The 26,541-nt window shown below is 49.5% G+C and overlaps 1 protein-coding gene across 1 annotated transcript in view; it reads left to right on the plus strand.

The window, feature by feature from the left end:
• STX1A (syntaxin 1A) overlaps positions 1–26,541 on the plus strand; it is a 46,506-nt gene that overhangs the window by 15,041 nt on the left and 4,924 nt on the right. The window contains exons 2-7 of the mRNA XM_001379241.5: positions 13,489–13,566; positions 15,169–15,268; positions 21,259–21,333; positions 23,316–23,389; positions 23,491–23,599; positions 23,748–23,821. Of these exons, the coding sequence (XP_001379278.2) occupies positions 13,489–13,566; positions 15,169–15,268; positions 21,259–21,333; positions 23,316–23,389; positions 23,491–23,599; positions 23,748–23,821 (510 nt within the window). The remainder of the gene's footprint in view (positions 1–13,488; positions 13,567–15,168; positions 15,269–21,258; positions 21,334–23,315; positions 23,390–23,490; positions 23,600–23,747; positions 23,822–26,541) is intronic.

The following is a 26,541-nucleotide window of genomic DNA, read 5'->3' on the forward strand; positions in this document are numbered from 1 at the left end:
CCCTTCCCTTATTTCCCACCTTCCCTGGACTGGGACTGGGAGCTCCTTGAGGGCAGGCACTGTCTCTTGTCTCTTTGGGGATCTCTAGCACTTGGCCCATAGTAGGTGTTTAAGTGTTTACTGATTCACTGTTAACTAATATCTCCCTTTGGGGGATCAAACCCCCTTTGTATAGAATCTCCTCAAGGGAGGGAGGAAGGAAGGAAGGAAGGAAGGAAGGAAGGAAGGAAGGAAGGAAGGAAGGAAGGAAGGAAGGAAGGAAGGAAGGAAGGAAGGAAGGAAGGAAGGAAGGAAGGAAGGAAGGAAGGAAGGAAGGAAGGGAAGGAGGGAGGGAGGGAAGGAAGGAAGGGAGGGAAGGAGGGAGGGAGGGAAGGAAGGAAGGGAGGAAAGGAGGGAAGGAAGAGAAAGAAAGAAAGAAAGAAAGAAAGAAAGAAAGAAAGAAAGAAAAGAAAGAAAGAAAGAAAGAAAGAAAGAAAGAAAGAAAGAAAGAAAGAAAGAAAGAAAGAAAGAAAGAAAGAAAGAAAGAAAGAAAGAAAGAAAGAAAGAAAGAAAGAAAGAAAGAAAGAAAGAAAGAAAGAAAGAAAGAAAGAAAGAAAGAAAGAAAGAAAGAAAGAAAGAGGAAAGGACATAGGGAAGAAGAGAAGGAAGGAAGCTAGAAAGCTGGAAAGCAGGCTTCCTTCCCTTGAAAGAACTGTGGATGATTAGCCTAAAGACAAGAAGAATGGGGGTAAGCTGAGAGAAGTGGGGAAAGGAAGGATGAGATCTCTATCTTTAAATGTCTGCACAATTATGTTATGGAAGCATGTTGGGGGGGGTGGCTCAGTGGATAGAATGCCTGGTCTGGTGGCAGGAGGTCCTGGGTTCAGATCTGGCCTCAGACACTTCCCAGTTGTGTTACCCTGGACAAATCACAACCCCAGTTGCCTAGTCTTTGGATGCTCTTCTTCTTGGAACCAATTGTAAAACAGAAGGAAGGGTTTTTTTTTTAAGTGATGGGACACATGTTATACCCAGTGGAATTTCACATCAGTTATGAAAGGGGCTGAGGGGAGGGGAGGGAAAGGACATGACTTGTAATCAAGGAAAAATATTCTAAATTGACTAAATAGTGTTTTGTTTTTTTTTTAAGTGATGGGATGGGGCAGCTGGGTGGCTCAGTGGATTAAGAGCCAGGCCTGGAGACGAGAGGCCCTGGGTTCAAATGTGGCTTCAGATGCTTCCTAGCTATGTGACCCTGGGCAAGTCACTTAAACCCCACTGCCTAGCCCTTATCACTCTTCTGCCTTGGAACCAATACCCAGTATTGTTTCTAAGACGGAAGGTGAAGGTTTTTTTTTTTTAAATTGATGGGATGCTTGTTATCTGCTTGGCCCCAGGAACCAGAGCTAGGAACAATGGGTGGAAGTTACAAGGAAGCAAATTAGGCTTCACAGAAAGAATACCTGCTAATTATTAGAGTAACCCAAAAGAGGGAATGGAATGCCTGATCAGGGAGAAGCTCCCCCTCACTGGAGGTCTTAAAAGTGGAGGCCACTTGTTGGAGCTGTCATTAGAGGTCTAGGATGGTCCCAGCAGCCTCTGAGGTCCCTTCCAATGCTGGAATTAGAGGATTTTAAAGCAAAGCATCTCCAGAGTTGGGAATCCATTATTATTCTTGTAGATGTTCCCCTTCTCAGCATGGCCCCTTCTCCATGGAGCTCCCTCTACACCCAGTGGATTTTCTGGGCATCAAGAGACAGAGAGAGACAGAGACAGAGACAGAGAGACAGACACAGACACAGAAACAGAGAGAGACAGAGAGAGAGAAAGAGAGAGGCAGAGAGAGAGAGAGAGAGAGAGAGAGAGAGAGAGAGAGAGAGAGAGAGAGAGAGAGAGAGAGAGAGAGAGAGAGAGAGAGAGAGAGAGAGAGAGAGAAGGGAAAAGTAAAACCTGTTTGATTTTCCATCTCTTTCTGCCATTGAGTTTCCTTGGATCAGTGGCCCCAGACTTCAGAACAGAACTTGGGATTTCCCTGGAGTCCCTTCTGAGGAAATGTCCTCTGCCAGTGCAGGTTGGCGCTTCCTCTGTAATTTCTAGCCTCCCAGAGAGGTCTAGGACACTGAGGTGAAGAGATCTTGCCCAGGGACACCCAGCCAGAGGAGGTGGAACTCAAGCCAAGTGTCTTTCCAGCTCTGCGGCCGCTCTCTATCACCCTACCCCATGGTGCCTCTCATGATGGTAGAAGGGAGTTGGGAGGCTGTGGCTCCTGTCACTCACTGCAAAGGACTTTGACAGAACAAAGAGGGGACTCCGCAGATAGGATGGGAGATCTGAGCCAGGGTGCCCCAGTTAGAGATGGGCAGGAGGGAAGGGTGGACGCTGTTGCTCCATGACATTGTCACACTCAATTCCTCAGACTTGGGTTCAAGTCCTAGCTCTGCTACTCAACTCTCTGTACATGCTTAGGCAAGCTGCTCTCTTCCTCTGAGCCTCAGTTTCCCCACTTTTTACAAGTGAGGTTGGACTTGTTTCCTTGAAAGTTCAACTCAAGCTCTTCCTTCCACACGCAGCTTTTCCTGGCTCATCCCCAGCTGCTCTACCATTATTTTCTCCCCCAGTTTTTGTTGTTCAGTTGTTTCAGTCCTGTCTGCCTCTTCATGACCCCATTTGGGTTTTCTTGGCAAAGATTCTAGAGTGGTTGGCCATTTCCTTCTCTAGCTCATTTGACAGATGAAGAAACTAAGGCAACGGGGGAAGTGACTTGCCCAGGGTCACACAGCTGATAAGTGTCTGAAGCTGTTTCATACTCAGGAATAGGAATCTTCCTGACTCCAGCCCCAGCCCTGGGTACACTGTGCCATCTCCTTGCTGCCTGGTTTTTTGTCTTGTATCTATTTGATCAATCTACATTTCTAGGCTGTCTCCCAGAGACTGTTTCATTTTCATCTTTGTGTTCCCAAAGCTTAGCACAGTGCCTGGCACCTATTAGGCTCTTTTTTTAAAAAATCCATATTGGTTCCAAGGCAGAAGAGCAGCAAGGACTAGAGCATTGGGGTTAATTGACTTGCCCAGGGTCACCCAGCTAGGAAGTATCTGAGATCAGATTTGAACCCAGGACCTCCCATTTCTAGGCCTGGCTCTCTATCCACTGAGCCACCCAGTTGCCCCTCCAGAAGGCTCTTATTCATTTATTGATTGATTGATCAATCGATCCTTTCTAGCTCTCTCCTGTGCTTCCTGTCAGCTGAGAAACAATCAAGCAGAGACACATCCGCCTGTGGAAGGGGACTGATTGATTAATCGTTTGATTCATGTGGTGAAAGGATCTGGCATTGGAAATGGAGGAAATAGGACCATAAATCTCAGTTTGGACCTTTAGGGCTCATAGGAAGGAGATCTAGAGCAAAAGGTCATTTTACAGATGAGGAAACTGAGGCCCAGAGAGACGTGACTTGTCCAAAGTCACCCGGAGAGCTTCAGAGGCAGGATTCGCTTCTTTCCCCCATACCACAACCACTGCCTCCAGGAAGTCAGCAGGATCTCCTGGGAGCCGGGAGTTTGGGGGTGGAGGTCACCAGCATGAGAGCAGGGGCTCCAGCATCCCTGAGCCCCTTCTTTGGGGCAGCCCCGCCCCATCTCTTTGCCTTCTGTGGTTTTTTAATTGGGACTGATTAGTCATTAGGAGAGGGTGGGGGAGGGCCGGGGTGGAGAGCCTTGTGTGACAGCAGCTCCGGATGAATCAACGCTCCAGGCCTGACATCACCCAGAGGGACCCATCCCTGGAGCTGGCAGCTTCCTTACCGAGCCAGATTCTTCGAAGCCTCAGCGCCTCCGGCCTGGAAGGACACCCCGCAGGGCCCGGCCGGGAGGCCCAGAAGGGGACCGGCGAGTCGGCCCAAGGCAACTGGGCCGGCCAGGGTCCAATCTCTGACCCGATTCCCTCCAGGCCCGTTTCCTCTCCATAAGAGTGAGAGGGAAGCGTCTCCCTTAGAAAAGCACGGAAATGGCTCCAAAAGCATCATTAGGTCATTCCTCCACCTTCTCTAGCAAGGCAGAGAGGAAAGAGGCTCTGCAGTCAGAGGACCCAGGTTCGAATCCTGGCCTCGCCGTTTACTCTCTGCGCGTTCTTCGGCCCGTTCTCCTCCCGGGCCTCTGATTCCCCCTGCCTGGATGGCCTCTCCAGCTCTGAATCGGTGATCCCAGCATTCCGGGCCTTTGACTCCTCTCTGCTTCTCCGTCTTCTCCCTCCTAAAGAATACTCCAGCCTTTCTTCTGGGCTCACTTCGCAGCCTCTCGTCTCTGGCCCTCTCCCCTGCCTCCCTAAGCCCCAAGACTGATGTCCTGGCCTCGTGGATCGAGAGCTGGCCTTGGGCTCAGGGCGGACCGGGGCCATTCCGGGTCTCGCTTCAGATTCCGATTGGCCGTGTGACCCTGGGCAAGTCATTTGACTTCTGCACGGCCTCTTCAGGGCCCTCTCCCCCCCTTCCTGGGTCCTGACCCTCCCTGCCACGGCGCCTCTCCCCAGGGTGCCCAGGCATCTCCCAGGCCAGGACAAGTGGCCCAAGAATCCGGGGTCTCTATTCTAGACCGTCAGGGCTGAAAGAGACGCTCAAGAACATCTAGGCCGACGTCCTCCTTTTACGGGACCCCCCACTCGTGACCATTTCCCTCTGCACTCCCTCACTGAGCGCCGCCATCCTCTCGGGTGGTTTGGATTCTAAAAGGGGAGCCCGGGGGCAGCAGCACTCCCAAAAGAGTGACTTTCTAATGGTGGAATTTCAGGCGCGTGGCAGATGGCAAGATAGATATTTTGAGGGCAGGGGAAGGTTTTCTCGGGCCTCATCGGTGGGTGACCGCCTACTCTGCCTCCACGCAGAGCCGGCCTGCTTGTTCCTCTCTGGGGCGGCGTTCTTCCCTCCAGCCCCTCGCCGTCCCCATCTTCCTGTGGTCCCGAAATAGCCACCGCGCAGGGAGGAAGAGCACCAGGCGCGGGGTTAGACTACTTCAGGATCAGCCGGCGGCTCCCGGGCAGTGGGCCTGCGTGGCAGCCCCCAAGGGCAACGCTAGGCTGACGGCCGGGGGCTTCCCTTGGGCTTATTTGGGAGAGAGAAGGGTGGAAAGCGAGCAGAGGCCTGCAGTCAGCAGCAGGTCACGGGGGGCAGGACCCGGGGTCCGTCTGGGGCTTCAGCTCTGCTGAAGACAGCAGGGGGATCCCTCCCCCCAGGACCCCCTCCGAGGGGCACCAGGAGACGGAACTGGAGCTGGAGGAGCAGAGTCTGCCCGGCCGACCTCACCACCGAGCTCAGACCTCACCTAAGGAGCGTGGGAGGCCGCAGCATGGCAGGGGCACTGGGGGGCCCCAGAACAGTGCCCGGATGGGAGCTCCTGTGGCTCTCTCCCCCGTGGTGGGGGTGGGGGGACAGGAGCAGGTTAGCCTGGAGCCAATCGGGAGGCACCCTTTGTCCTGAGCAGAAGAAGGAGGAGATGGCGGGCTATTCATCAGCACCAGCGGCAGAGGCTCAGGGTTAGAGGCAGGGGGCTACCTGCCAGGGCCCTGGAGCAAGACTCTGCTTCTATAGAACATTCCTGGGCCACATCCTTTGTTCCCAGCAGGCATCTCTGAAATAAGTCATTTCTCTCGGATGCCGCCGTAAACATTTTCAACAATGACAACCAATCACACATTTTACTGACCTTCAATATGAATATCCCATCCATAGTGGCACACAGACGCAGAGCTAAATCATCTCTTTAACACTCATTTTACAAATAAGGAAACTGAGGCTCACCAGGGAGAAATGACTTGTCCCTGCTTATGAATGGTCAATGGCAGAGCCAGGACCTAAATCTAGGCCTTCTGACCCCAAATCAGTCTTCTCTTCACCCTCTAGCTCCATTAGGCTGTAGTTCATTGCTCCCTTTGGACCTATCTATTAGCTCCCTTTGGACCTATCTATTAGCTCAATTCCCCCCCCCCTCATCCTTGGCCCTGTATCCTTTCTTCTCAGAGAGCCAGGGTCTACATGGACATCCTCACTACATATGGCGCTCCCTTTGGACCCATCTATTAGCTCAATTCCCCCCCTCATCCTTGGTCCTGTATCCTTTCTTCTCAGAGAACCAGAGTCTACATGGACATCCTCACTACATATGGCACTCCCTTTGGACCCATCTATTAGCTCAATTCCCCCCCCCCATCCTTGGTCCTGTATCCTTTCTCCTCAGAGAACCAGAGTCTACATGGACATCCTCACTACATATGGCGCTTCCTTTGGACCCATCTATTAGCTCAATTCCCCCCCTCATCCTTGGTCCTGTATCCTTTCTTCTCAGAGAACCAGAGTCTACATGGACATCCTCACTACATATGGCACTCCCTTTGGACCCATCTATTAGCTCAATTCCCCCCCCCCCCATCCTTGGTCCTGTATCCTTTCTCCTCAGAGAACCAGAGTCTACATAGACATCCTCACTACATATGGCGCTTCCTTTGGACCCATCTATTAGCTCAATTCCTCCCCTCATCCTTGGTCCTGTATCCTTTCTTCTCAGAGAACCAGAGTCTACATGGACATCCTCACTACATATGGCGCTCCCTTTGGACCCATCTATTAGCTCAATTCCCCCCCTCATCCTTGGTCCTGTATCCTTTCTTCTCAGAGAACCAGAGTCTACATGGACATCCTCACTACATATGGCGCTCCCTTTGGACCCATCTATTAGCTCAATTCCCCCCCTCATCCTTGGCCCTGTATTCTTTCTTCTCAGAGAACTAGAGTCTACATGGACATCCTCACTACATATGGCGCTTCCTTTGGACCTATCTATTAGCTCAATTCCACCCCCTCATCCTTGGCCCTGTATCCTTTCTTCTCAGAGAACCAGAGTCTACATGGGCATCCTCACTACATATGGCACTCCCTTTGGACCCATCTATTAGCTCAATTCCCTCCCTCATCCTTGGTCCTGTATCCTTTCTTCTCAGAGAACCAGAGTCTACATGGGCATCCTCACTACATATGGCACTCCCTTTGGACCCATCTATTAGCTCAATTTCCCCCCTCATCCTTGGTCCTGTATCCTTTCTTCTCAGAGAGCCAGGGTCCACATGGGCATCCTCACTACATATGGCGCTCTGCCTTTCTCAGTCCTTGGCTCTGTGGTTCTTTGTTATTGTTGTTTACACCCTTATCTTCTGTCTTAGAATCAATATTGTGTATTGGTTCCAAGGCAGAAGAGCAGCAATGTGGCCAGTGGGAGCAATGCCCAGGTTCACACAGTTAGGAAGTGTCTGAGGCCAGATTTGAACCCAGGACCTCCCATCTCTGGATCTGTCTCTCAATCCACTGAGCCAACTTGCTTCCTGAGGCTCTTTGATTCTTAGCTACATTCTCAGATCAGCTACCTTGATTTCTCCATTGCATTCAATCCTTCCCCAGTTACGTGACCCCAATAATGCTTCTTTTTGAAAATTTTTATGAGATTATTTTTTTTAAACACAAGCTTCTAATGCCTCACAATATGAGATGCAAGCACAGCTCAGTGAAGAGAATAAGATTTGTAGAGGATCTCCCACCACTTGAATTCCATCTGTGCCACTTACTATATGTATGACTTTGGGCAAGTCACCGACCTCCCTGGACCTCAGTTTATTCATTCTTAAAATGAGAGAGTTGACCTAGATGATCTGATAAGGCAGCGAGGTGGTACAGTCCTGGAGTCCAAATGCCCTAGTTCATTCCCTCTTCAGATGTATCCTATCTCTGTGACCCAGGGAAAGTCACTTAACTCTGTTTGCCTCAGTTTCCTCATCTGTAAAAATGAGCTGGAGAAAGAAATGGCAAACTACTTCAGTATCCCTGCCAAGAAAACCCCAAATAGTATATGACTGGGGATGTAGACTCTAAAGATCACCCTAGTGCACATTAATAATATGGAAATGGGTCTTGATCAATGACACATGTAAAACCCAGTGGAATTGCGCATTGGCTGGGGTGGGAGGAGGGGAGGGAAAGAATATGAATCATGTAACCATGGAAAAATATGCTAAATTAATTAATTAAATAAACTTGAAAAAAAGAAAACCCCAAATAGGGTCACAAAGAGTTAGATGCCACTAAGATGACAGAACAACAAATCCTTGCCAGGATAAACCTCTAAATCTGTGATCCTCAGGACCCTCAGTTTCCTCATCTGCAAAATGAGAAGATGGCCTCTCATATCCCTTCCCAATCTAAATTGATGAGCTTGGGGAAACTTGCTTCATTTGTGGGAGGAAGAAGAGGCAAGACAGATTCAATTAGCAATAGTCACACCTCCATTAAACCTCATTAGCTACGATGCTGCCACTGGGCAAAGCTTGCAAGACTCATCCAGACTCTTTGGCAGGTTGGGAAACTGAGGCCCCCAAAGGGCATGTCCTGGAGCACAAGTTGCCCTGTTTGGCCAGGTCAGCACTCCAGGGATGCCTCCTCCAAGACTTTTCTCATTTGCTTTGTTTGTGGGGGGAGACAGAGGCAAGGCTACAGCTATTAGGTTTCAGGAATTAGAGCACAGGCAGGAAGGTCCAAAGTCATGGATCAGTCCTTCTGTGAGTCAGGCACTTTGAGATTGGCAAAGCATCTTCCCTGGCCTCAGACTCCCAAAGTACCACTGACTCCTAAGCCTGACCACGGAAGCAGGCTGTTCCCCAGCCCTAATCCCAAACCCTGCTCCCAATGCTAATCCTGACCCCCAAACCTGCCCATCCTTTTAGCTCTCCCCTAAACCATGTCGGGAAAGAGCAGACCAGAAGGTGCGGATGGCTCCCCACTGCCTGAGACACAGGTCAGATCCCATCCTGCCAGTGGTGTGGCAGAGGAGGCAGGAGATGGGAAGAGCACAGACCACCTGTGTCATTTGCCTCTTGGGGAGGCCAGCAAGCTAGAGGAGGAATCCATGGGAGGGGAAAGCTGCCAGACACCTGGAGGGCCAGGGACAGGCTAAGTGGGGGTCCCTTTGTCCCCTGGGATGCAGCTGCCAAGACTGCCTCTACCCCAGACTTTCATTATTCATTCTTGAAGACAGAGATGCCTATTTCCTCTGAAAGGTTCTCACCACCCCCTTCTTGCGGTCCAGTCTCTCTCCCTCCCCTGGAACAAAGACAGGAAAAGTGGGCACAGAGGAGAACAGGCTGTGGGGCTAGATGTGGAGAATTCCTGAGTCCTCTGCCTGCCCCGCTCTGAGACTGTCCAAGAAGTCAGGTCTTGCCTTCCTGCCCCAGTTTCTCCAGGGACCTCTATTGGGCCAGGCCAGCCCCAGGGGAATAAGGTTCAGTACTTGGAGATCCCTCCCTAGCTTCTCCTCCTGTGGGGTGCCACACAGCAGCAGCAAGGCTGAGTGAGGGGTTTATTTTAGCTGCCGTGGGAGGAGCCGTGACAGCAGAAGGCTCGGAGATGGTTCACACCCGCTTCCTTCACCATCTTAGACTTCCCACTTCCCACCTCCCTCATCCCTCCTCCTCAGCAGCTTGGACCAGGAGTTCCAGACAGCCCTGGCCCCTGCGAAGGGAGCCTGGCAGCCATCCCTGGGGAGGTGGGGGACAGAGGTGCCCCATGGACTGTGAAAGAGCTATCCCTGCCTCCCCCCTTCCCCTCTCGATCGGGGAGAGGAGCAAAAGCACTCTGCCAGCATCCTCTCACTGGAGGCAGCCCACAGGCATTAGTGTTCCCACTTAACAGATGAGGAGACTGAGGTCAGAGAAATGATGCCCGAGGTCACCTCATAGATGTCAGAGGCAGGTTTCAAACCCAGCTCCTTCCTGACCCCCAAGTTCAGCACAGTATCCATTTCCCTGTTGTGCCTCTCTCATGGGCAGAAATCACGCCTGATGCTTTCTGTGAATTACATCAGAGATTATATCATTCCAAATAGTAGATGATACAATTAAAAATCTATTTCGAGGAGGCAGCTCCTCTCAGTGGACTGAGAGTCAGGTTTAAGAGATGGGAGGTCCTGGGTTCAAATCTGGCCTCAGACACTTCCTAGCTGGGTGACTCTGAGCAAGTCCCTTAACCCCCGCTGCCTAGCCCTTACCGCTCTTTTGCCTTGGAAGGGATGCACAGCATCGCTTCCAAAGCAGAAACTAAAGGGGGTTTTATTTTTTTTAATCCATTTGGGAATGTGTCCCCTTCTGCTTTGGGGTCCATTTTCTCCCAGGACACCTGGTGAATGGGAAAAGGGGGTTTCAGTCCCTCAAGCACATCTCTGTGAGCCGCAGGAGTGGGCAGCTGGCTAAGGGTTCGATGTCTTGCCTAAAGAGCCCCTCTGCCAACTATTCTGGGTCTGCTGAGGCAAGGTGGGGGTCATTCAGGAAATTCAGAGGGGGCACAGTGGCCTTTGGGGGTGGGACAGGGGGAGGTCAGTGGCTCCTGACCGTGCCAGATCCAAGGGACCCAATGAGCAAGGGGTTGGACGCCATCAGCCATACTGTTTCCCCTTGCCTGCCGTGCCCACCCCTTCCTAGACCTAAATCCATATGTGGGAAGCTGAGATATCCCTGGCCCCCGAGACCACCAGGAGAACCCCCGGTCTCCAGAAGGGCCTCCAGAAGGGCCTCCAGAGCCCTTCATTTCCCCGATGAGGGAGGTGAAGCCCACACAAGCGACCGCCCCATTGAGAAGTGGGAGAGCTGAGATCCCAATCCGTGTCCTGTGGGAGCAGCTTTCTTGCGGTGGCCTTCATAGGCATGGCCAGCAGTTTGTCCCTTCTCTTCCCATCTCCCATCCTGGATGCGGCCCTGCAGGCCTGGGGAGCCCTGGCTGGGCTAGAGAGAGGGCAGATGTAGAAGGTGAAGCCAGGTCGCCGTCGCCCTGAGGAGGGGGGGTGGCCCTGCCATTGGACCCCCTTTTTGGCCCCTCCAGGGCAGCTCCTCCTCCCCCCTCCCAGCCAGGCCTCGCTTTCTCCATCTGCAGGATGGGTAGGCACACTGCCTCAGGAGCAGGAGGGCAGCCAAAAGACACAAATTCGGGGAAGGGCGCAGGCCTGACAGGGCTGGCTGGGTGGGCTGCACTGCTTGAAGACAGGGAAGCCAAAGATGTAATTACTCCCGAGGGGGGACTTTTGTTCTGCTGCTTCTGGGGCGGGCGGCTGGGACTGGCACCTGCTGCCTTCTCCCGGGCTGGGTGGCTGGGGGAGGGGGCGGCACGGCACCTGCACGAGAGCCTCCGAGGGTCCCTCCGACCCCATCTCTCCCCTCGAGGGTCCAGCTGTGTCTGCCTGCCCAGGCAGTGCGGAAGCCACGGAGGAGATGCCCCCAAGACTGGCAGCCGTGCCAGGGAGCCGGCCCAGTATTTATTTCCATTGCATTTCCCAGGGGGAGGGGTGGCAGAACCTGGGCCTTCCCAGCCCCTTCCCTCCCTGCCCCCTCCCTCACTGAGGCCTTCCATGGCAGCCCCACCCAGCCCAGGGCCGAGAGGTCCAGGAGGGGAAGAGGGGCCAGCTGTCAGGCCTCCTCCCGAAGGGACCTCCCCGGAAAGGGAGCCTGGAATCAGCCTTTGTCTTAATTAAAGCGCCGGCGCCTGGAGCCCCAGAGACAGGAGCCAACATGTGACTTCCCAGGGCAGCTGCCTGAAATAGGCCCAGCTAAGGGGCCCTGACTGAGGCAGGGCAGGATGGGGGGCCCCCCCTCCACCCCCCCCCCAGCTCCCTAGCTTTTCTCTCTTTTTTTTACCCAATCACTGATTTTTTTTCCTCCTGGCAAGAAGCTTCTCTTTGGGGCAGATCTGGGCCTTCTCTGCAATGACAGTGTCCACCAGGGGCACAAAGGGCCGAATGGTGCCCCCGCCAGGCCTTTGGGACTCCAAACAGCTGAGTGGCAATCCCAGGGGAGCCAGGCAGATCTATGACTGTGGCCGCCCCTACTGTGAGGGGGTCAAACACGCAGCACCTGACAACACTCCTTAACGGGCCTGAGCCAGATGAAAATGTAATTGGGAAATTACTCATAAATTACACGTAAATAATATCAGACCTGACCGATGGGGCCTGTTCGTTTCAGTAGGGATTGAGGAAAGGGGGGCAGGAGGGTTCCCTCGTTCTATCAAAGAAAAATATATTTAAACATAGATTATCTTACATTTTAAACCTAAGTCAATATGCAGTCAGCAGTCAGGGGCAGCTGGGTGGCTCAGTGGATAAAGCATCAGTTCTAGAGATGGGAAGTCCTGGGTTCAAATCTGGCCTCAGATACTTCCTAGCCATGTGACCCTGGGCAAGTCACTTAGCCCCCACTGCCTAGCTCTTATAGCTTTTCTGCCTTAGAACCAATACACAGTATTGACTCTAAAATGGAAGCTAAAGTTTTTTTTTCTTTTAATGCATTCAGCAGGGAACTTTATATATTATTTGGGATCCCATTTATATTTGCCTTTGACACCATTGGTCTCTAGAGCAAGGTCTCTTAACCTGGAGTCCATGGATAGACTGTTGAATGGGGAAAAGATTCCATCTTTATAATGCTCTGTATTTCATTTATGCATTTTTAACCCTTGCTTTCCATCATAGAATTACTCCCAAGGCAGAAGAGTGGTAAAGACTAGGCAATAGGGCCTCTTGTCTCCAGGCCTGGCTCTATCCATTGAGCCACCCAGCTGCCCCCTTTTTTTATGGATTTAAAACTGTTTTTCTAAGGGGTCCGTGTTGTTGTTCAGTTGTGCCCAACTCTTCCTGACCCCAGTTAGGGTTTACTTATCCTGGAACAGTTTGCCATTCCCTTCTCCAGATCATTGAACAGATAAGAAGACTGAGGCAAACAGGGTTAAGTGACTTGCCTAAGGTCACACAGCTAGTAAGTGTCTGGAGTGGTTTGCCATTTCCTTCTCCAGCTCATTTTACAGATGAGGAAACTGAGACAAATAGGGTTAAGTAGTCACACGAGGGAGGAGTAAGTGTCCGAGACTAGATTGAACTCAGGTCTTCCTGACTCCAGGCCTGGCACTCTATCTTCCCTACCATCTTGCTTCCAGTGTACTACCTATTGTGTAACAGCTCCCCATCACTTCCCTGGGGCCTCATCTGTAAAATGGGAACATTGGACTAGAATTGAGTCCTCCGGTAACCTTTGAGGGAAAATCCAGCTCGGAGGACTTGTGCTCTTTGATCTGTGTAGCAGCAGTGGGTGCCACCCCCACAAGAGCCAAGAATGGCAGGTCCTGCTATAGACCAGCCTGCTTTGGAGGCTCACTAACACTTGAGGGGGTAAGGGGGGGAGAGGAGACAGCCCAGAGGAGTCCAGGCTGGGAGCAGCCACCTCTCCCTGAGAGAGCCAGAGGTGTCTCTCCCTGAACTGACACGGAGGACACCAGGCTGACTCCCTCTTTGGATGGCACCACGGGACCCCTGGGGGCTCTCTGTGGCAGCAGAGGGTGGACAACACAAATGTGACTAGGGCACCCACGCTTCCTGGGCTCGGGTCTCTCAGTAGGGGCGTCCTAAACCTCTCCATTGTGAATGTTGTGTGTCTGTGTGCAGGCAAAGGACAGCGACGACGATGATGAGGTCACCGTCACCGTGGACCGAGAACGTTTCATGGATGAGTTCTTCGAGCAGGTGGGAGCCTAGCCTGTTCTCCCCATCCCCAGCTAGGCTTCAGCCCTGCCTAGAGATCCTTCAGGGAATCCCCCTTGTGCTGACTCCCCATCATACATCCTTCAGTAACTCAGCCAGTTCTTATAAACCCCCTACTGTGTTCCAGGTACAATGTGGGGGGATGATCCACTCATACACATACATGTAATATACTGGCATGTGCATATATACATGGCAAGATCTCAGAGAACACAGAAGAGGTAGAGAGGAAATAGCCACTGAAGTGGTGCTTCAGTGGATTGAGAGCCAGGCTTAGAGACAGAACATCCTGGGTTCAAATCTGGCCTCGGACCCTTCCTAGCTGGGTGACCCTGGACAAGTCATTTAACTCCCATTGCTTAGCCCTTACTGCTTCTCTGCCTTGGAACCAATACATAGTAGTGATTCCAAGACAAAGGGAAGGATTTCAAAAAGCAAAACAAAAGAGTGAATGGGGTTGGGCACTTGGAAAATGTGGGTGAGGGTCCCTCCTGAGGTTTCTGCTAAGAGCATCCTTCAGGGTCTCTGGTGAGGGGGCTTCAGGGCCAAGTAGCCAAATGTATCCAAGGACTGGGAAAAGGAGATGAGCCAAGGGCTGTCTGGAGACCCATCCAAAATAAATGCTGACACTTGGCAAGGGAGGTGTGAGCTTCTGGAAGGATGACAGAAAAGAGTTTATACAAGAGGTGGCCTTTGGGCCGAGCCTTGAAGGAAGCTAGAAAGAGTATTGAGGAGGGAGGGTATGCCAGACAAAGGAACCTCCACACCTCAGAGACATTAGAGGTGGACCTGAAGAGGGAAGGCACCAAAATTCCACCTGAAATTTGTCCACTGCTTTTAAATTTTATTTCTTTTTTTTAATCCTCATCTTCTGCCTTAAAATCAATACTTTTTATTGGTTCTAAAGCAGAAGAGTAGTAAGGGCTAGACAGTGGGGTTAAGTGACTTGCCCAGGGTCACACAGCTGAGAAGTGTCTAAGATCACATTTGAACCCAGAACTTTGATCTCTGAGCCTGACTCTCATTTCACTGAGCAACCTAGCTGCCCCCCTGCTTCTTTTTTTTTTAAACCCTTACCTTCTACCTTGGGATCAATTAATTCCAAGGCAGAAGAATGGCAAAGGCTAAGCAATGTGGGTCAAGTGACTTGCCCAGGATCACATAGCTAGGAAGTGTCTGAGGCCAGATTTGAAACCAGGACCTCCCATCTCTGGGCCTGACTTTCAATCCACTGAGCCACCTAGCTGCCCCTCCACCTGCTTTTTAATTTTAAAAGCACTTTTAATACCTTGACCCTGGGAGGTAGCTGATGAGTCAACCCTGTTGGTCAACTATTTAGCCAACAGAGAATTATCTGAGGGCTAGAGACAAAATGATTTTCCCAAAATCACACAGCAAGAGTTGGGACTAGAATCCATCTTTCTCATGGACCAGTTGTCTCCTTTGTCCATGGATGGGGCAAGCCCCCAGCTCACTGCATCCAACCCTGTGCCCCCAGATCTATCTGAGGCCAGCATTGGACCTGGCAAAGATTCCTGCCCTGACTTGTCCCCTCCTCAAATTTCTTGATAATTGCTTCTCTAGGTGGAAGAGATACGGGGCTTCATTGACAAGATCTCGGAGAATGTGGAAGAGGTGAAAAGGAAGCACAGTGCCATCTTGGCCGCCCCCAACCCTGATGAGAGTGAGTAGGGATTGGCCCCTTGGAAAATGTGGATGAGGATCCCTCCTAAGCCTCCCCTGAGAGTGTCCTTCAGGGTCTCTGGCTCTGAAGAGGAGGGGAAGGGGCTATAAGGATAGAGATGGAGACAAATTTAGACAAAAATAGATGTAGAGCTAGGAGGGACCATCTAGTCCAAACCCCTCATTTTATAAATAAGAAAGTTGGGGCTGGGAAAGATCCAAGTGACTTACTCAAAGTCACAAAGTTAGTAAATGTCTTGGGTGGGATTTGAACCCATATCCTCCCTCTCCAAAGTCAATGCTCTTTCCATTTTGTTTAGTGAGTTTAGAAGGTGGAAGAAAACTCAGAAGCCCCTGGACCCAAGCCTTCTCCCTCTTTCTGAGTTCCCTCACCCTAAAGAAGCAAGTAGTAGTGAGATCCCCTACCTGTGCCCCTTCTCTCCTGGCAACCAAGCTCCCAGCCCGCCTGCTCTTCCTGCCCTGTTGGCAGGCAGCACCCTATCTGCCTGTCCTGGAGTCAGGGGAGCAGCTGGGTTGTCTGGGAGGAGGCTGCTGAGGCAGCTACACACTCACACATACACACACACACACACACACACACACACACACACACACACACACACACACACACATACACCACACCTCCCTTTCCCAAGAGGAGCAGATGGCACAGAGGCCAGGGCTTTCTCTGCTGCTGCTGTTGCTGCTGCTGCCAGCCACCAGCTATAAGAGAAGATGAGGATGATATCACTAGAGGGGCAGCCCAGCAGCAGATCCCCAGGGAAGGGATCTCATCCTCAGCACCCCAAGTTGGCATATGCCCCCCATTTCTAGCCCTCAGCCCTTTTCCAGTATTTAATTGATCACGTTATGCTGTGAAATAAGTTCTAATTTAGATAATCCTTTAAGGGTCGACAAAGCACTTTCCTACTGTTTGTTATCTCCTTTGATTTTCACAACAACCCTCTTCAGGAGATATTGCTCTTATCCCTATTTTGCAAATAAGAAAACTGAGGCAGTCAGAGGTACCCAGAGTCACACAGCTAGTAAATGTTTGAGGTGGGATTTGAACTCAAGTTTTCTCGACTCTGAGCCCAGCATTCTGTCCACTGGGCTCTCAAGCAGTCACTTCCCCAAGCACAGCCTTGAACCCTGGAAACAAGAATAGTCCCTGAACAGTCGGAAATGAGGGAATAAGCATGTGATTATTCAATTCAGTAAGTGCTTATTAATTGCCAAACCTCAAGGACAGGGGTCCCCAAACTACAGCCCATGGGCCACATGCGGCCCCCCTGAAGCCATGTATCCAGCCCCCACCGCACTTCCGGAAGGGGCCCCTCTTTCATTTGTGGTCAGTGAAAGGAGCACTGTAGGTGGCGGTGCCACAAAGTGTACAGTACTACTTCCAGTGACATAATCCTTTGTGTGGTGCCTTAGAATGAGGCACCAAGCAAAAGACTATGTGGCTGCACAATGGAAGACATCAGCATGGTGAGCGGTGATCTGGGGGAGGGGATTCCACACTGTGTATACTGCTACCTGGTTAGGGTTAGGGTTAGGGTTTGGGTTTGGGTTTGGGTTAGGGTTAGGTTTTTATAGTCCGGCCCTCCAGCGGTCTGAAGGGCAGTGAACTGGCCCCCTGTGTAAAAATATTGGGAGCCCCTGCTCAAGGAGCTTCATTTACTGTTATTCTTGTGTCCCATTTGAAGGGAAGGTTATCCGTGCACTTGGGAAATTGTATCTGGGAAGAGTTCATGAAGGAATCATTAAATAACCCTCTAGAACCCTACAGTTGGAAAGGATCTCAGAGGTCCATCCATTCCAGCTTCTTTTTTTTTTAATTTTTATTTGGTCATTTCCAAACATTATTCATTGGAAACAAAGATCATTTTCTTTTCTTCCCTTCCCTCCCTCCCACCACCTCTCCCATAGCCCATGCGCAATTCCACCGGGTATCACATGTGTTCTTCATTCGAACCCATTTCCATGTTGTTGGTATTTGCATCTCTCCTCAGTCATATCCCCTCCACCCTGTAGTCAAGCAGTTGCTTTTCTTCAGTGTTTTTACTCCCAACGTTTGTCCTCTGCTTGAGGATAGTGTTTTTTAGATCCCTGCAGATTGTTCGGGGGCATTGCATTGATACTAATGGAGAAGTCCATCACCTTCGATTGTACCACAGTGTCTCAGTCTCTGTGTACAATGTTCTCCTGGTTCTGCTCCTTTCGCTCTGCATCACTTCCTGGAGGTTGTTCCAGCTCACATGGAATCCCTCCAGTTCATTATTCCTTTCAGCACAATAGTATTCCATCACCAGCATATACCACAATTTGTTCAGCCATCCCCCAATTGATGGGCATCCCCTCGTTTTCCAATTTTTGGCCACCACAAAGAGCGCAGCTATGAATATTTTTGTACAAGTCTTTTTGTCCATTATCTCTTTGGGGTACAGACCCAGCAGTGCTATGGCTGGATCAAAGGGCAGACAGTCTTTTATCGCCCTTTGGGCATAGTTCCAAATTGCCCTCCAGAATGGCTGGATCAATTCACAACTCCACCAGCAATGAATTAGTGTCCCTACTTCATTCCAGCTTCTTAATACAGCAGTAAGAACACTCCCTGGCCCTGAGTGTCTTCTCACTAATTCAAGAGGCTGGACCGAATGACTTGGCATCTTACCTTTACCACTCATTGGGCAAGTCATTTCCCCCTCTCCAGGCCTCAGTTTCCACATCTGTGAAATGAAGTGATCTCTAATTCTTCTGCAGCTCTAACCTGTGGAGAAACCACCCGAGGATCACAAGGATCATGGAAAGAGGGTTCCATTTGGAGCCAGAGGGCTCCCCTACTTACTATCTGTGAGGCCTTGAGTAAATCTCATCTGCTTCCTTCCTCTGGAAATGGGGAGTTGGCCTAGGTGGCCTCCGAGGTCCCTTCCAAAAGAGATAATAAGCGTAAGGTCCTAGACAAACTGCAGCTTTTACTATTTCTCCAGGTCCAAGTCTTTGGGGCTCCCACTCTCCCCATGAGAGTAGAGTGGGACACACCCCATTGAGCTTGCCCAGGGAATGGGACCGAGGGACTACCCTAGGATTTCCACCTTCTCCAGAAGCCCCAAGTCCTTTGGCATCGAGCCACGTTTATCCCCAGAAAGTGTCCAGGCGCCCTCCAACCCAACCCCATTGGACCGCTTTTGGATAACTAGCTAGTAGGACATTTTCTGGGGGGGGGTGGGAGGGAGGACAACCCTTCAGATCATCGAGGGGAGTCACAATGTTATTAGGAGTCAGTGGTAGGACAAGGAGAGGAAGGAGAGAGATGAGGAGGAGGAAGGGAGGCAGCTCTGGTCTGAATTGAACAAAGATGCCTGAGGTGTCATCCTTGGGAAGCTGGAGGGAGGAATTATCCAGCTGCCCCATTCAGAGAGCCTAATTCGAGTGATCAGGCTGAAGAAGGGAGGAGATGGGTCTGTGTGTGCCTACGTGCACCCCTGGATGTGCATGTGCATGTGAGTGTAGATCTGTATTTATGTGGGTTCCTGGGGGGGGGTCTGGGTGTTTGACAAGGAGGCTGTAACTTTCCTTCTTCCCTAGGGAGCACCCCAAAAAGGGGTGGGGGCAGACTAATCACATTCTCTCTTTTTCTTGCTTCCCTCTAACACCCCCTGGCCCTCCCAGGCATGGACCTCCCCCTTCCCCAGCTGTTCACATAAAGTGTGATCAGGGCTCAGAACAGAAACTGCTGATTCTAGTGAGAACAGAAGCCAGTCTCCCTTCCCCCCAAGGTGGAAGGGTCCCTCAGAGGGTAGGGCTGCTGTGGTCACAGCCCTAAAAGTTGGGGGAAATGCAGCCAAGCTTTTCTAAGATCATTGACTGACTCTTACCAGCCCTTGAGTGGGGGCTTTGTGCCTCAGTTTCCTTCATTAGAGGATCTAGCTAAGCAGAGAAGAAAGAACTAAGTATTTGAGGACTTAGCAAACCTGAAATTGGGGGTGGGGGGGTGCCAGGCTGGGGTAAGCAGCAGAGGGGAAGAGATGAGGGAAAGGGAAGAGAACCAATGGGGAGAATGAAAGGAACTCAGGTTCACGTAGGGTGATCACCACTTCCCACCGGTAGTACAATGTGACCTGAGGGAAATCATTTAACTCTCTGGGACTCAATTTCCTCCTCTTTAAAGTGAACTAAATTACTTTCAACTCTAGATCTCTGACCGTGTGCCACTCTTCTCTAGGGCCTGGGACATCAGCCCTGTTATCTTTTTTTTTTTATTTAAACAGGAAGGCCCAGTTGACAGTGTAGCTAGTAAATGAATTTTCCCCTCATTAAGGAGTAACAAGGAGCTTGCTTCACCATCTCTTCCTCCTTTTTGGTCCTCCTACCCCTATAGACAGTTTTCCATTCCCCCCCTCCCTCCCGGATCTTCCCCTCTCCTGAGGCATTGTACTCGGGAAGCTTCTGGTCTCACACTCCCTGAATCCCATCCCAGGGGCTCTGCCTCTGGGCTGCCCTCATGCCCCTAACACACTCACGCACTCTTCTCCAGGAGGACAGACAGACAACCCATCACCATGCCAAGTGTAGTGATTATTTCCATGAGCTAATTGAGATTTGGGGGAAAGAAACTGGCCCTGGGTTATGAGTGGCAAGATTTCTCCTGGGAATTTTGGAGAAAGGGACCAGAATGCCATAGCCTCCTTACCACCTGCCACCCACAGGGTCTATGGCAATAGATGTGAGGAATGAGAGCTTTTGGAGAAGTGAGGCATAAAAGGATCTCAGAGCAAGAAATGGTGAGGAGAGGGCTAAGTATGGGAAATGGAGAGGTTAAGTGTGTGAGGAGTAGAAGCTGAGCAGGGACAGGGAAAAAGTTGGAAAGGAACCTGTGTGTGGAGGATAAAGTAGGACTCTAGTCTCCCCATCCAAGCAAGCCTGTGCCCTAAACACAGGGTAGGATGATATCCACAAAGTGGAACTCTTTTCTCTCCACATTAACTTCCTTGCAGGGATATGCCAGTGATGTGGCCAATGTAGGGGTGATGTACCCCACAACAACAGGGCGTCCATATGTATAGGACATTGCTACTTAACATGTGTGCACACACACAACACATGGAAAGTATCTGCCACCATAAGCAAGAGCCCTCACACTTATACCTCTGCCAGAGCCTCTTCTGGGTGAAAACATATTATAGGGAGGAGGAAAGGGGCCCATCCTATCCAAGGACCATCCCCTCCCCCATGGGCACAGGGGGCACTGCCTCATCCCACCTCTTCCAACCCCTCTAAGCACGAAGCCCCAATTGTGTTCAATTTACCACAAAGCCAGATGCTCTGTAATTATTCCTCCTTAAATTTGTTATATGAAGGGTAAAGGGAGGGAGGGAGGGATGAGAGTATTTCAGAGGACAAAAAAACTGGGGGTTGGGGGTGGGGGGAAACAAGAATAAAAGTGTAGGTCCTCCCAGCCTTCTCCTTCCATTCTCTAAAATAGTTATCTTTCCAAGCCAGTAGCCTCAATCCCTGTCCCAAGTGCCAAATAAGGGGCTCAAGCCTTGGAAGATGAGCCTCTGAAAACTAGGGTGAAGAATTCTGTTTTAAGAGCTGTTTAAGGGGATAGCTAGTTGGCTCAATGTATTGAAAGCCAAGCCTAGAAATGGAAAGTCCTGGGTTCAAATGTGACCTCAGATGCTTTCTAGCTGTGTGACCCTGGGCAAGTCACTTAACCCCACTGTCTAGCCCTTACTACTCATCTGCCTTAGAACCAATACACAGTATTGATTCCAAGATGGAAGGCTAGGGTTTGTTTGTTTTTAAGAGCCATTTAATTGTTATACACACACAATCAAAATGCCATTAGCAGGAGTTGGGGGCTTGAAAGTGGGCATGCAGAAGATCCTTCTTTGAACTCCGCCTGGGAAGGAAGGGAGCTGCTAGTGGGGTTCTCCCAGCCCTAAGGACTCTGTCTCCTCTTCTTCCCTCTCCCCACACCACTAGAGACAAAAGAAGAGCTGGAAGAACTCATGTCAGACATAAAAAAGACGGCCAACAAAGTCCGGTCCAAATTAAAGAGTGAGTATTGGGGAGTGTGGAGGGGGACGCACTTTTCGAAGCCCTCACCTGCATCAAGGACAGGGATGCCCCACTTCAGGCTGCTGAAATCCTGAGTGTGAACCGGGTTCTATTTTTGCTATGGGGAAGGGAGGGAGCTAGTTCTTAGTGATGTAAAAAGCAGCATTCTTTGGTCAACTTCTCCCTCTTCCCGCCACCCCCTTTTCTTCATACATTGGGTTTGCTTAAAGCAAGGCCCTCTTCACAGAGGTGTACACCTCCTGGGCCCTCTGGATACAGCCCCACTTCCTGCTACCTTTCCCCATACTTGTTTGTATCCAGGAGCCTCTGGGAAATCTTTCCCTCATCTTGGCACCTTTGGGGCAGGTTGGGGCAACGGAGAAGTAAAGGAGGCCGTGTGGGGCCCCAGATCTGGAATTAGAGTTTCTGGATTTGAATCCTGCTTTTATTCCTATCACTCCTTCTGTGATCTTGTACAATCAATCAATAAACACTCATTAATTGCTTGCTGTATGTAAGCAATTTCATCCAGTAATTACAATGGCATGGTGTCCATTGCGCTGCTAGGTGCTATGGAGACAAAGACAAAAACAGGAGCTTAAATATTAACTTTAATTTTCATTAATATTCAATGTTAATAGAAGAGACACCTGTAAATAGATAACTGAATACATGATAAAGAGAGAGAAACAGAAGGCAGCCCTGAAGAGGGATGCTCACTTAATCTCTGTGGCCTCAGTTTGCCTCATTTGAAAAATGAAGGGCTGGATTATTGGCCTCTGAGGTCCGTTCCTATCTAAAGCTGAGCCTAGAATGTAAGGAAGATGCTTTTAAAACCCCAAGTATTATGATTCGGCTTTGTGTTTTTATTTATCTTCCTGCTGATCAATCTCAAATTGAGTAGAAGACTTGGGGTGGGCCTCAAGAGTCCAGGGTCCATCTCTGACTCTCTGTGTGCCCTCAGTGTGCTCACCGATAAAATGGGGGAGTTGGACTAGATGATTTTAGAATTAATATTATGTATTGGTTCTACAGCAGAAGAGTGGTAAGAGCTAGACAATGGGGGTTAAGTGACTTGTCCAGGGTCACACAGCTAGAAAGTGTCCACTTAGCTGTGCCTAACCGGATGATTTTTTAGAATCCCTTTCTAGCTGGCATCCTCTGATTCTAAATCAGTATTCTGGGGTCCTAAGAGCCCTGGTCTCTAGTCCAGCCTTTTGTCACCTAAAATCTTAGTTCTAGAAATAGACAGTTTTAGATGATCTCAGAGGTCAACTAGTTCAGCCCCTTTGTTTTACAGATAAGGAAACTGAGGCCCAGAGTTGAAGGCCAAGGTTATTGGGTCACAGATCTATAGCTGGAAGGGCTTTCAGAGGTCCCCCAGGGAGTTGGGAGTTGCCCAAGGTCACACAGGTAATAACTCTTATTCTGCTCCCTGTAATAATTCAAACCCAGCTCCTCTGAAGTCAGTGCTTTTCCCAGGTTCTCTCTTTTACTTACTAAGCTGTATGACCCTGGGACAGCTAGGTGGCACCATGTATAGAGTGCTTGGTCTGGATTCAGGAAGACTAAGTCCAAATCCAGACTCAGACACAAGCTATATGACCCTGAGTAAGTCACTTTACCTTGTTGGACTCGGTTTCTTCATCTGTAAAATAAGCTGGAGAAGGAAATGGCAAACCATTCCAATATCTCTGCAAAGAAAACCCTAAATGGGGTCACGAAGAGTCTAAAATGACTGATCGATAACCACAAAATGATCCTGAACAAGCACATCCCTCTCTTGGCCTGTTTCCTCATCTGTGAAAAAGGAGAATTGGACCTTTCCCTTCCAGCCAATGAATTTCTATCCCTTCCTGGAGTGGGGTGAAGGTGGGGGAAGGTCAGCCCTTTTCCTCTCTGGTCCAGAGGAAGGTAGGACCAAATCTTAGGGGAGATCTCAGGGTATAAGACTGGGGACTACAGCCCTTGTTCCTCTCTAGGCATCGAGCAGAGTATTGAGCAGGAAGAGGGGCTGAACAGGTCCTCTGCAGACCTGAGGATCCGGAAGACCCAGGTGAGTAGGGGAGGGCATGGGATGGACGTGTGTCATCAGGAGAGGGGACGATGGTCAGCCATCAGAGCTTGAGCTGACCCTGCCTGCCTGGTACCTCCTAGCACTCCACGCTGTCCCGGAAGTTTGTGGAGGTCATGTCCGAGTACAACGCCACCCAGTCCGACTACAGGGAGCGGTGCAAGGGCCGAATCCAAAGGCAGCTGGAGATCAGTGAGTGCATGGGGATGGGCAGTCCCCGGGCCTTTAGCCTAGTGGTATAGAGAGCCTGAGGAGACTGGCCAGAGGGGTCCCTGTAAGGAAGGGATGGGGGACAAGCAGATGTCAATCTCACCTTCCTTTGCTCCCTCTCTCCATGCAGCTGGAAGAACTACCACAAGTGAGGAGCTGGAAAACATGCTGGAGAGTGGGAATCCTGCCATCTTTGCTTCAGGGGTGAGTGGGCCAAGTTGGGCTCCATTTTCTTTTTCCAGAGGCAGTTGGATTTTGGGGCAAAAGGCCTGCCTTACCTGGGTTACCTTCACTTTCCTGGCCTTCCTTGTCTTCTGCAGTGCCCCTTCTAGCCCTAAAACTGTGACCTAATGACAATGAAATCAATCAGTCAATAAACATTTATTAAGCACAAACTGTATGCCATGTGCCATTGGAAAATTGCAATTTTTAAAAAGGAATACAAAATATTGATTCTAAGACAAAACTTAAGGGCTTTTAAAAAATAATAATAAATAAATAAAATTAGTTAGACTAGAGTGGACAGTGCATTTGGAGGGTGTCAAAAGGAGATGGGGGGGGGAGGAGGGGGGAAGAGCCAGAGGAGGAACAGAGCAGTGTAGCATAGGTAGAGGGGGAAAACTGCTAGATTCTGAGGATTTCAGTGAAGGACTGGAGTTTTGCTTGGGACAAATCTTGTGGTGAGGGATAAAAGACTGAGTAGTCTCTCTTAAGGCTCAGGCCTTGGCCATTTGGCCTAGGCCCTTCATACTATTTTCTCTTATTCTCTCTCTCTCCCTTTCCTTAATTCCTTCATTTGTATTAATTAAAATCTCCATAAAACCCAGCTGACTTGGGTATTTTCATATTTGGGAATTTTTCCCATGGCGACCACTTGTTTTTTATTTAAATCAAGACACTAAAAATTATCTTTACAGTTTGACTGAAACCTTTACAGTTTTGGCAATTCACAGTTTCGGAAACCCACATTTTCACAGTTACAGTTCAAAGGATATGAGCTTGGTGTTTTCAATGTCTGTATATAAAGGCACACGTGAAATTTGCAGATGACACAAAGCTAGAAGAAATAGCTAACATGGTGGATGAAAGAATCAGGGTCCCAAAGGATCCTGACAAACTAGGATGCTTAGCAAAATCTAGTAAGATGGCTTTCCATAAAGCTGTTTAATTTTGGAGTCAAAAAATAAGATCCTCTGAAAAAAGCATGGGAGTTTTAGTGGGCTACAAGCTCAAAGTGTGATCTAACATGCAAGAAAGGAATTCTGCCCCAGGCTACGGCTACTATAGGAAGGGAGGCGAGAGCCCCTTTGGGCTTTGCCCTGAGCAGGTCACCTCTGAAGCACTGTAGTGTAATAATTAAAATGGGTTTACATAAGAATTTTTAAAATTGTTGTGGTTGCTGTTTATAAAAATCAACTCAAGTCACAAGGCTGTTAGTAGCTTTAGTAAGTAGCTTTATTATAGCAAGGTAGCGAAAGCAAAGGGGGAAATGTAGGAAGGAGATAGAAGATATTGCTTAGCTATATATCCTAAGTCTGGATCCAAGTGCCTCATTGAAGAGAGCGTCCCACCGAAGACGGGAGAAGAGCTGAAAGGCCAGTGTCTCTGGCCAGGGTCTCCTCAACCCAAGCAATCATGGAGGAAACAATGTAGAATCTACAACGCAGAGACACCCACACAGCAGAATCCCTCCAATGCAGAAGTCCTCCCTCCCCAAGAGCCACCAAGGCAACAGAATGAATCTGAATGCTCTCTGCTGACTTTTATAAGCAGCTTTCTCCACGTCACTTCCTGTCTCTCTGGTTTCTACTTCCTTTCACTGTGGGCTGATCTATCACATCTCAGGAACCAATCATAGTTTCTTAATTTGCTTGGCACTGCCCAGAGGGCAGTGCCTGTGGGATCCACCTCCCATCCTCTGAGGGTGTGAAATATTATCAAAAGGATCCTCAAGTTTCTGACTGATTAAGTTAAAAGGGGTGGAGCACTCCAAGTACTTGATTGATTAAGTAAGATAAAAAAAAATTCCCTTTCACAGTAGGCAGTTCAGGTCCCCAGAGTTCAGAAAAGACATTAATGACATAGAGGGTATTCAGAGGGGAGCAACCAAGAGAACTAAAGGCTCTCAGGGTCACAGCATATGAGGCCCGGTTGAAGGAACTGGGGATGTTTATCAGGGAGGAAATCAGGACATAATAACTGTCTTCAAGATGAGGGTCCTAGGGATAGTATTTCCAAAAGGAAGGAAGGGAAGAAGGGATGGAGAAAGAAGGAAGGAAGGAGGGAGGGAAGGAAAGGGGGAAAAAAGAGAAGGGATACAGGAAAGAAAAGAGCATTTGAAGCTTTTTTTTGGCAGCATTTTTAAATGCATAGAAAAGAACAGAAAAAAGGGCAAAAAGAAACACAGATAAGCAAGACAGCTTTGAAATTTTGGATTTTCTTTCTTTCGTCTCTTTCTTTCTTTCTTCCTTTCTTTCTTTCTTTCTTTCTTTCTTTCTTTCTTTCTTTCTTTCTTTCTTTCTTTCTTTCTTTTTAAAATAACCTTACCTTCTGTTTTAGAATCAATTCTAAGGCAGAAGAGCAGTAAGGGCTCAGCAGTGGTGGTTAAATGACTTGCCCAGGGTCATATAAGCTAGGGAGTATCTGAAGCCAGATTTGAGTCCAGGGCCTCCAAAATCCAAGCTTAATGCTCTATCCACTGGGCTACCTAGCCAACCTTGATTTATTATATATTTAAAAGAAAAAGAAAGCTATACATCATATTCACAGTTTCACATATAATACTTATTTAATGTCCCATGTTATATATGGAAATACTCATTTTATTTGGTTATTTGTTAAGCCAAATAAACAAAAAAAAAAAAATCCCTTACCTTCCATCTTAAAATAAATACTGAGTATTGGTTCCAAGACAGAATAGTGGT

Source organism: Monodelphis domestica, chromosome 2 (assembly GCF_027887165.1).
Source record: "Monodelphis domestica isolate mMonDom1 chromosome 2, mMonDom1.pri, whole genome shotgun sequence".
Lineage (NCBI taxonomy): Eukaryota > Metazoa > Chordata > Mammalia > Didelphimorphia > Didelphidae > Monodelphis > Monodelphis domestica.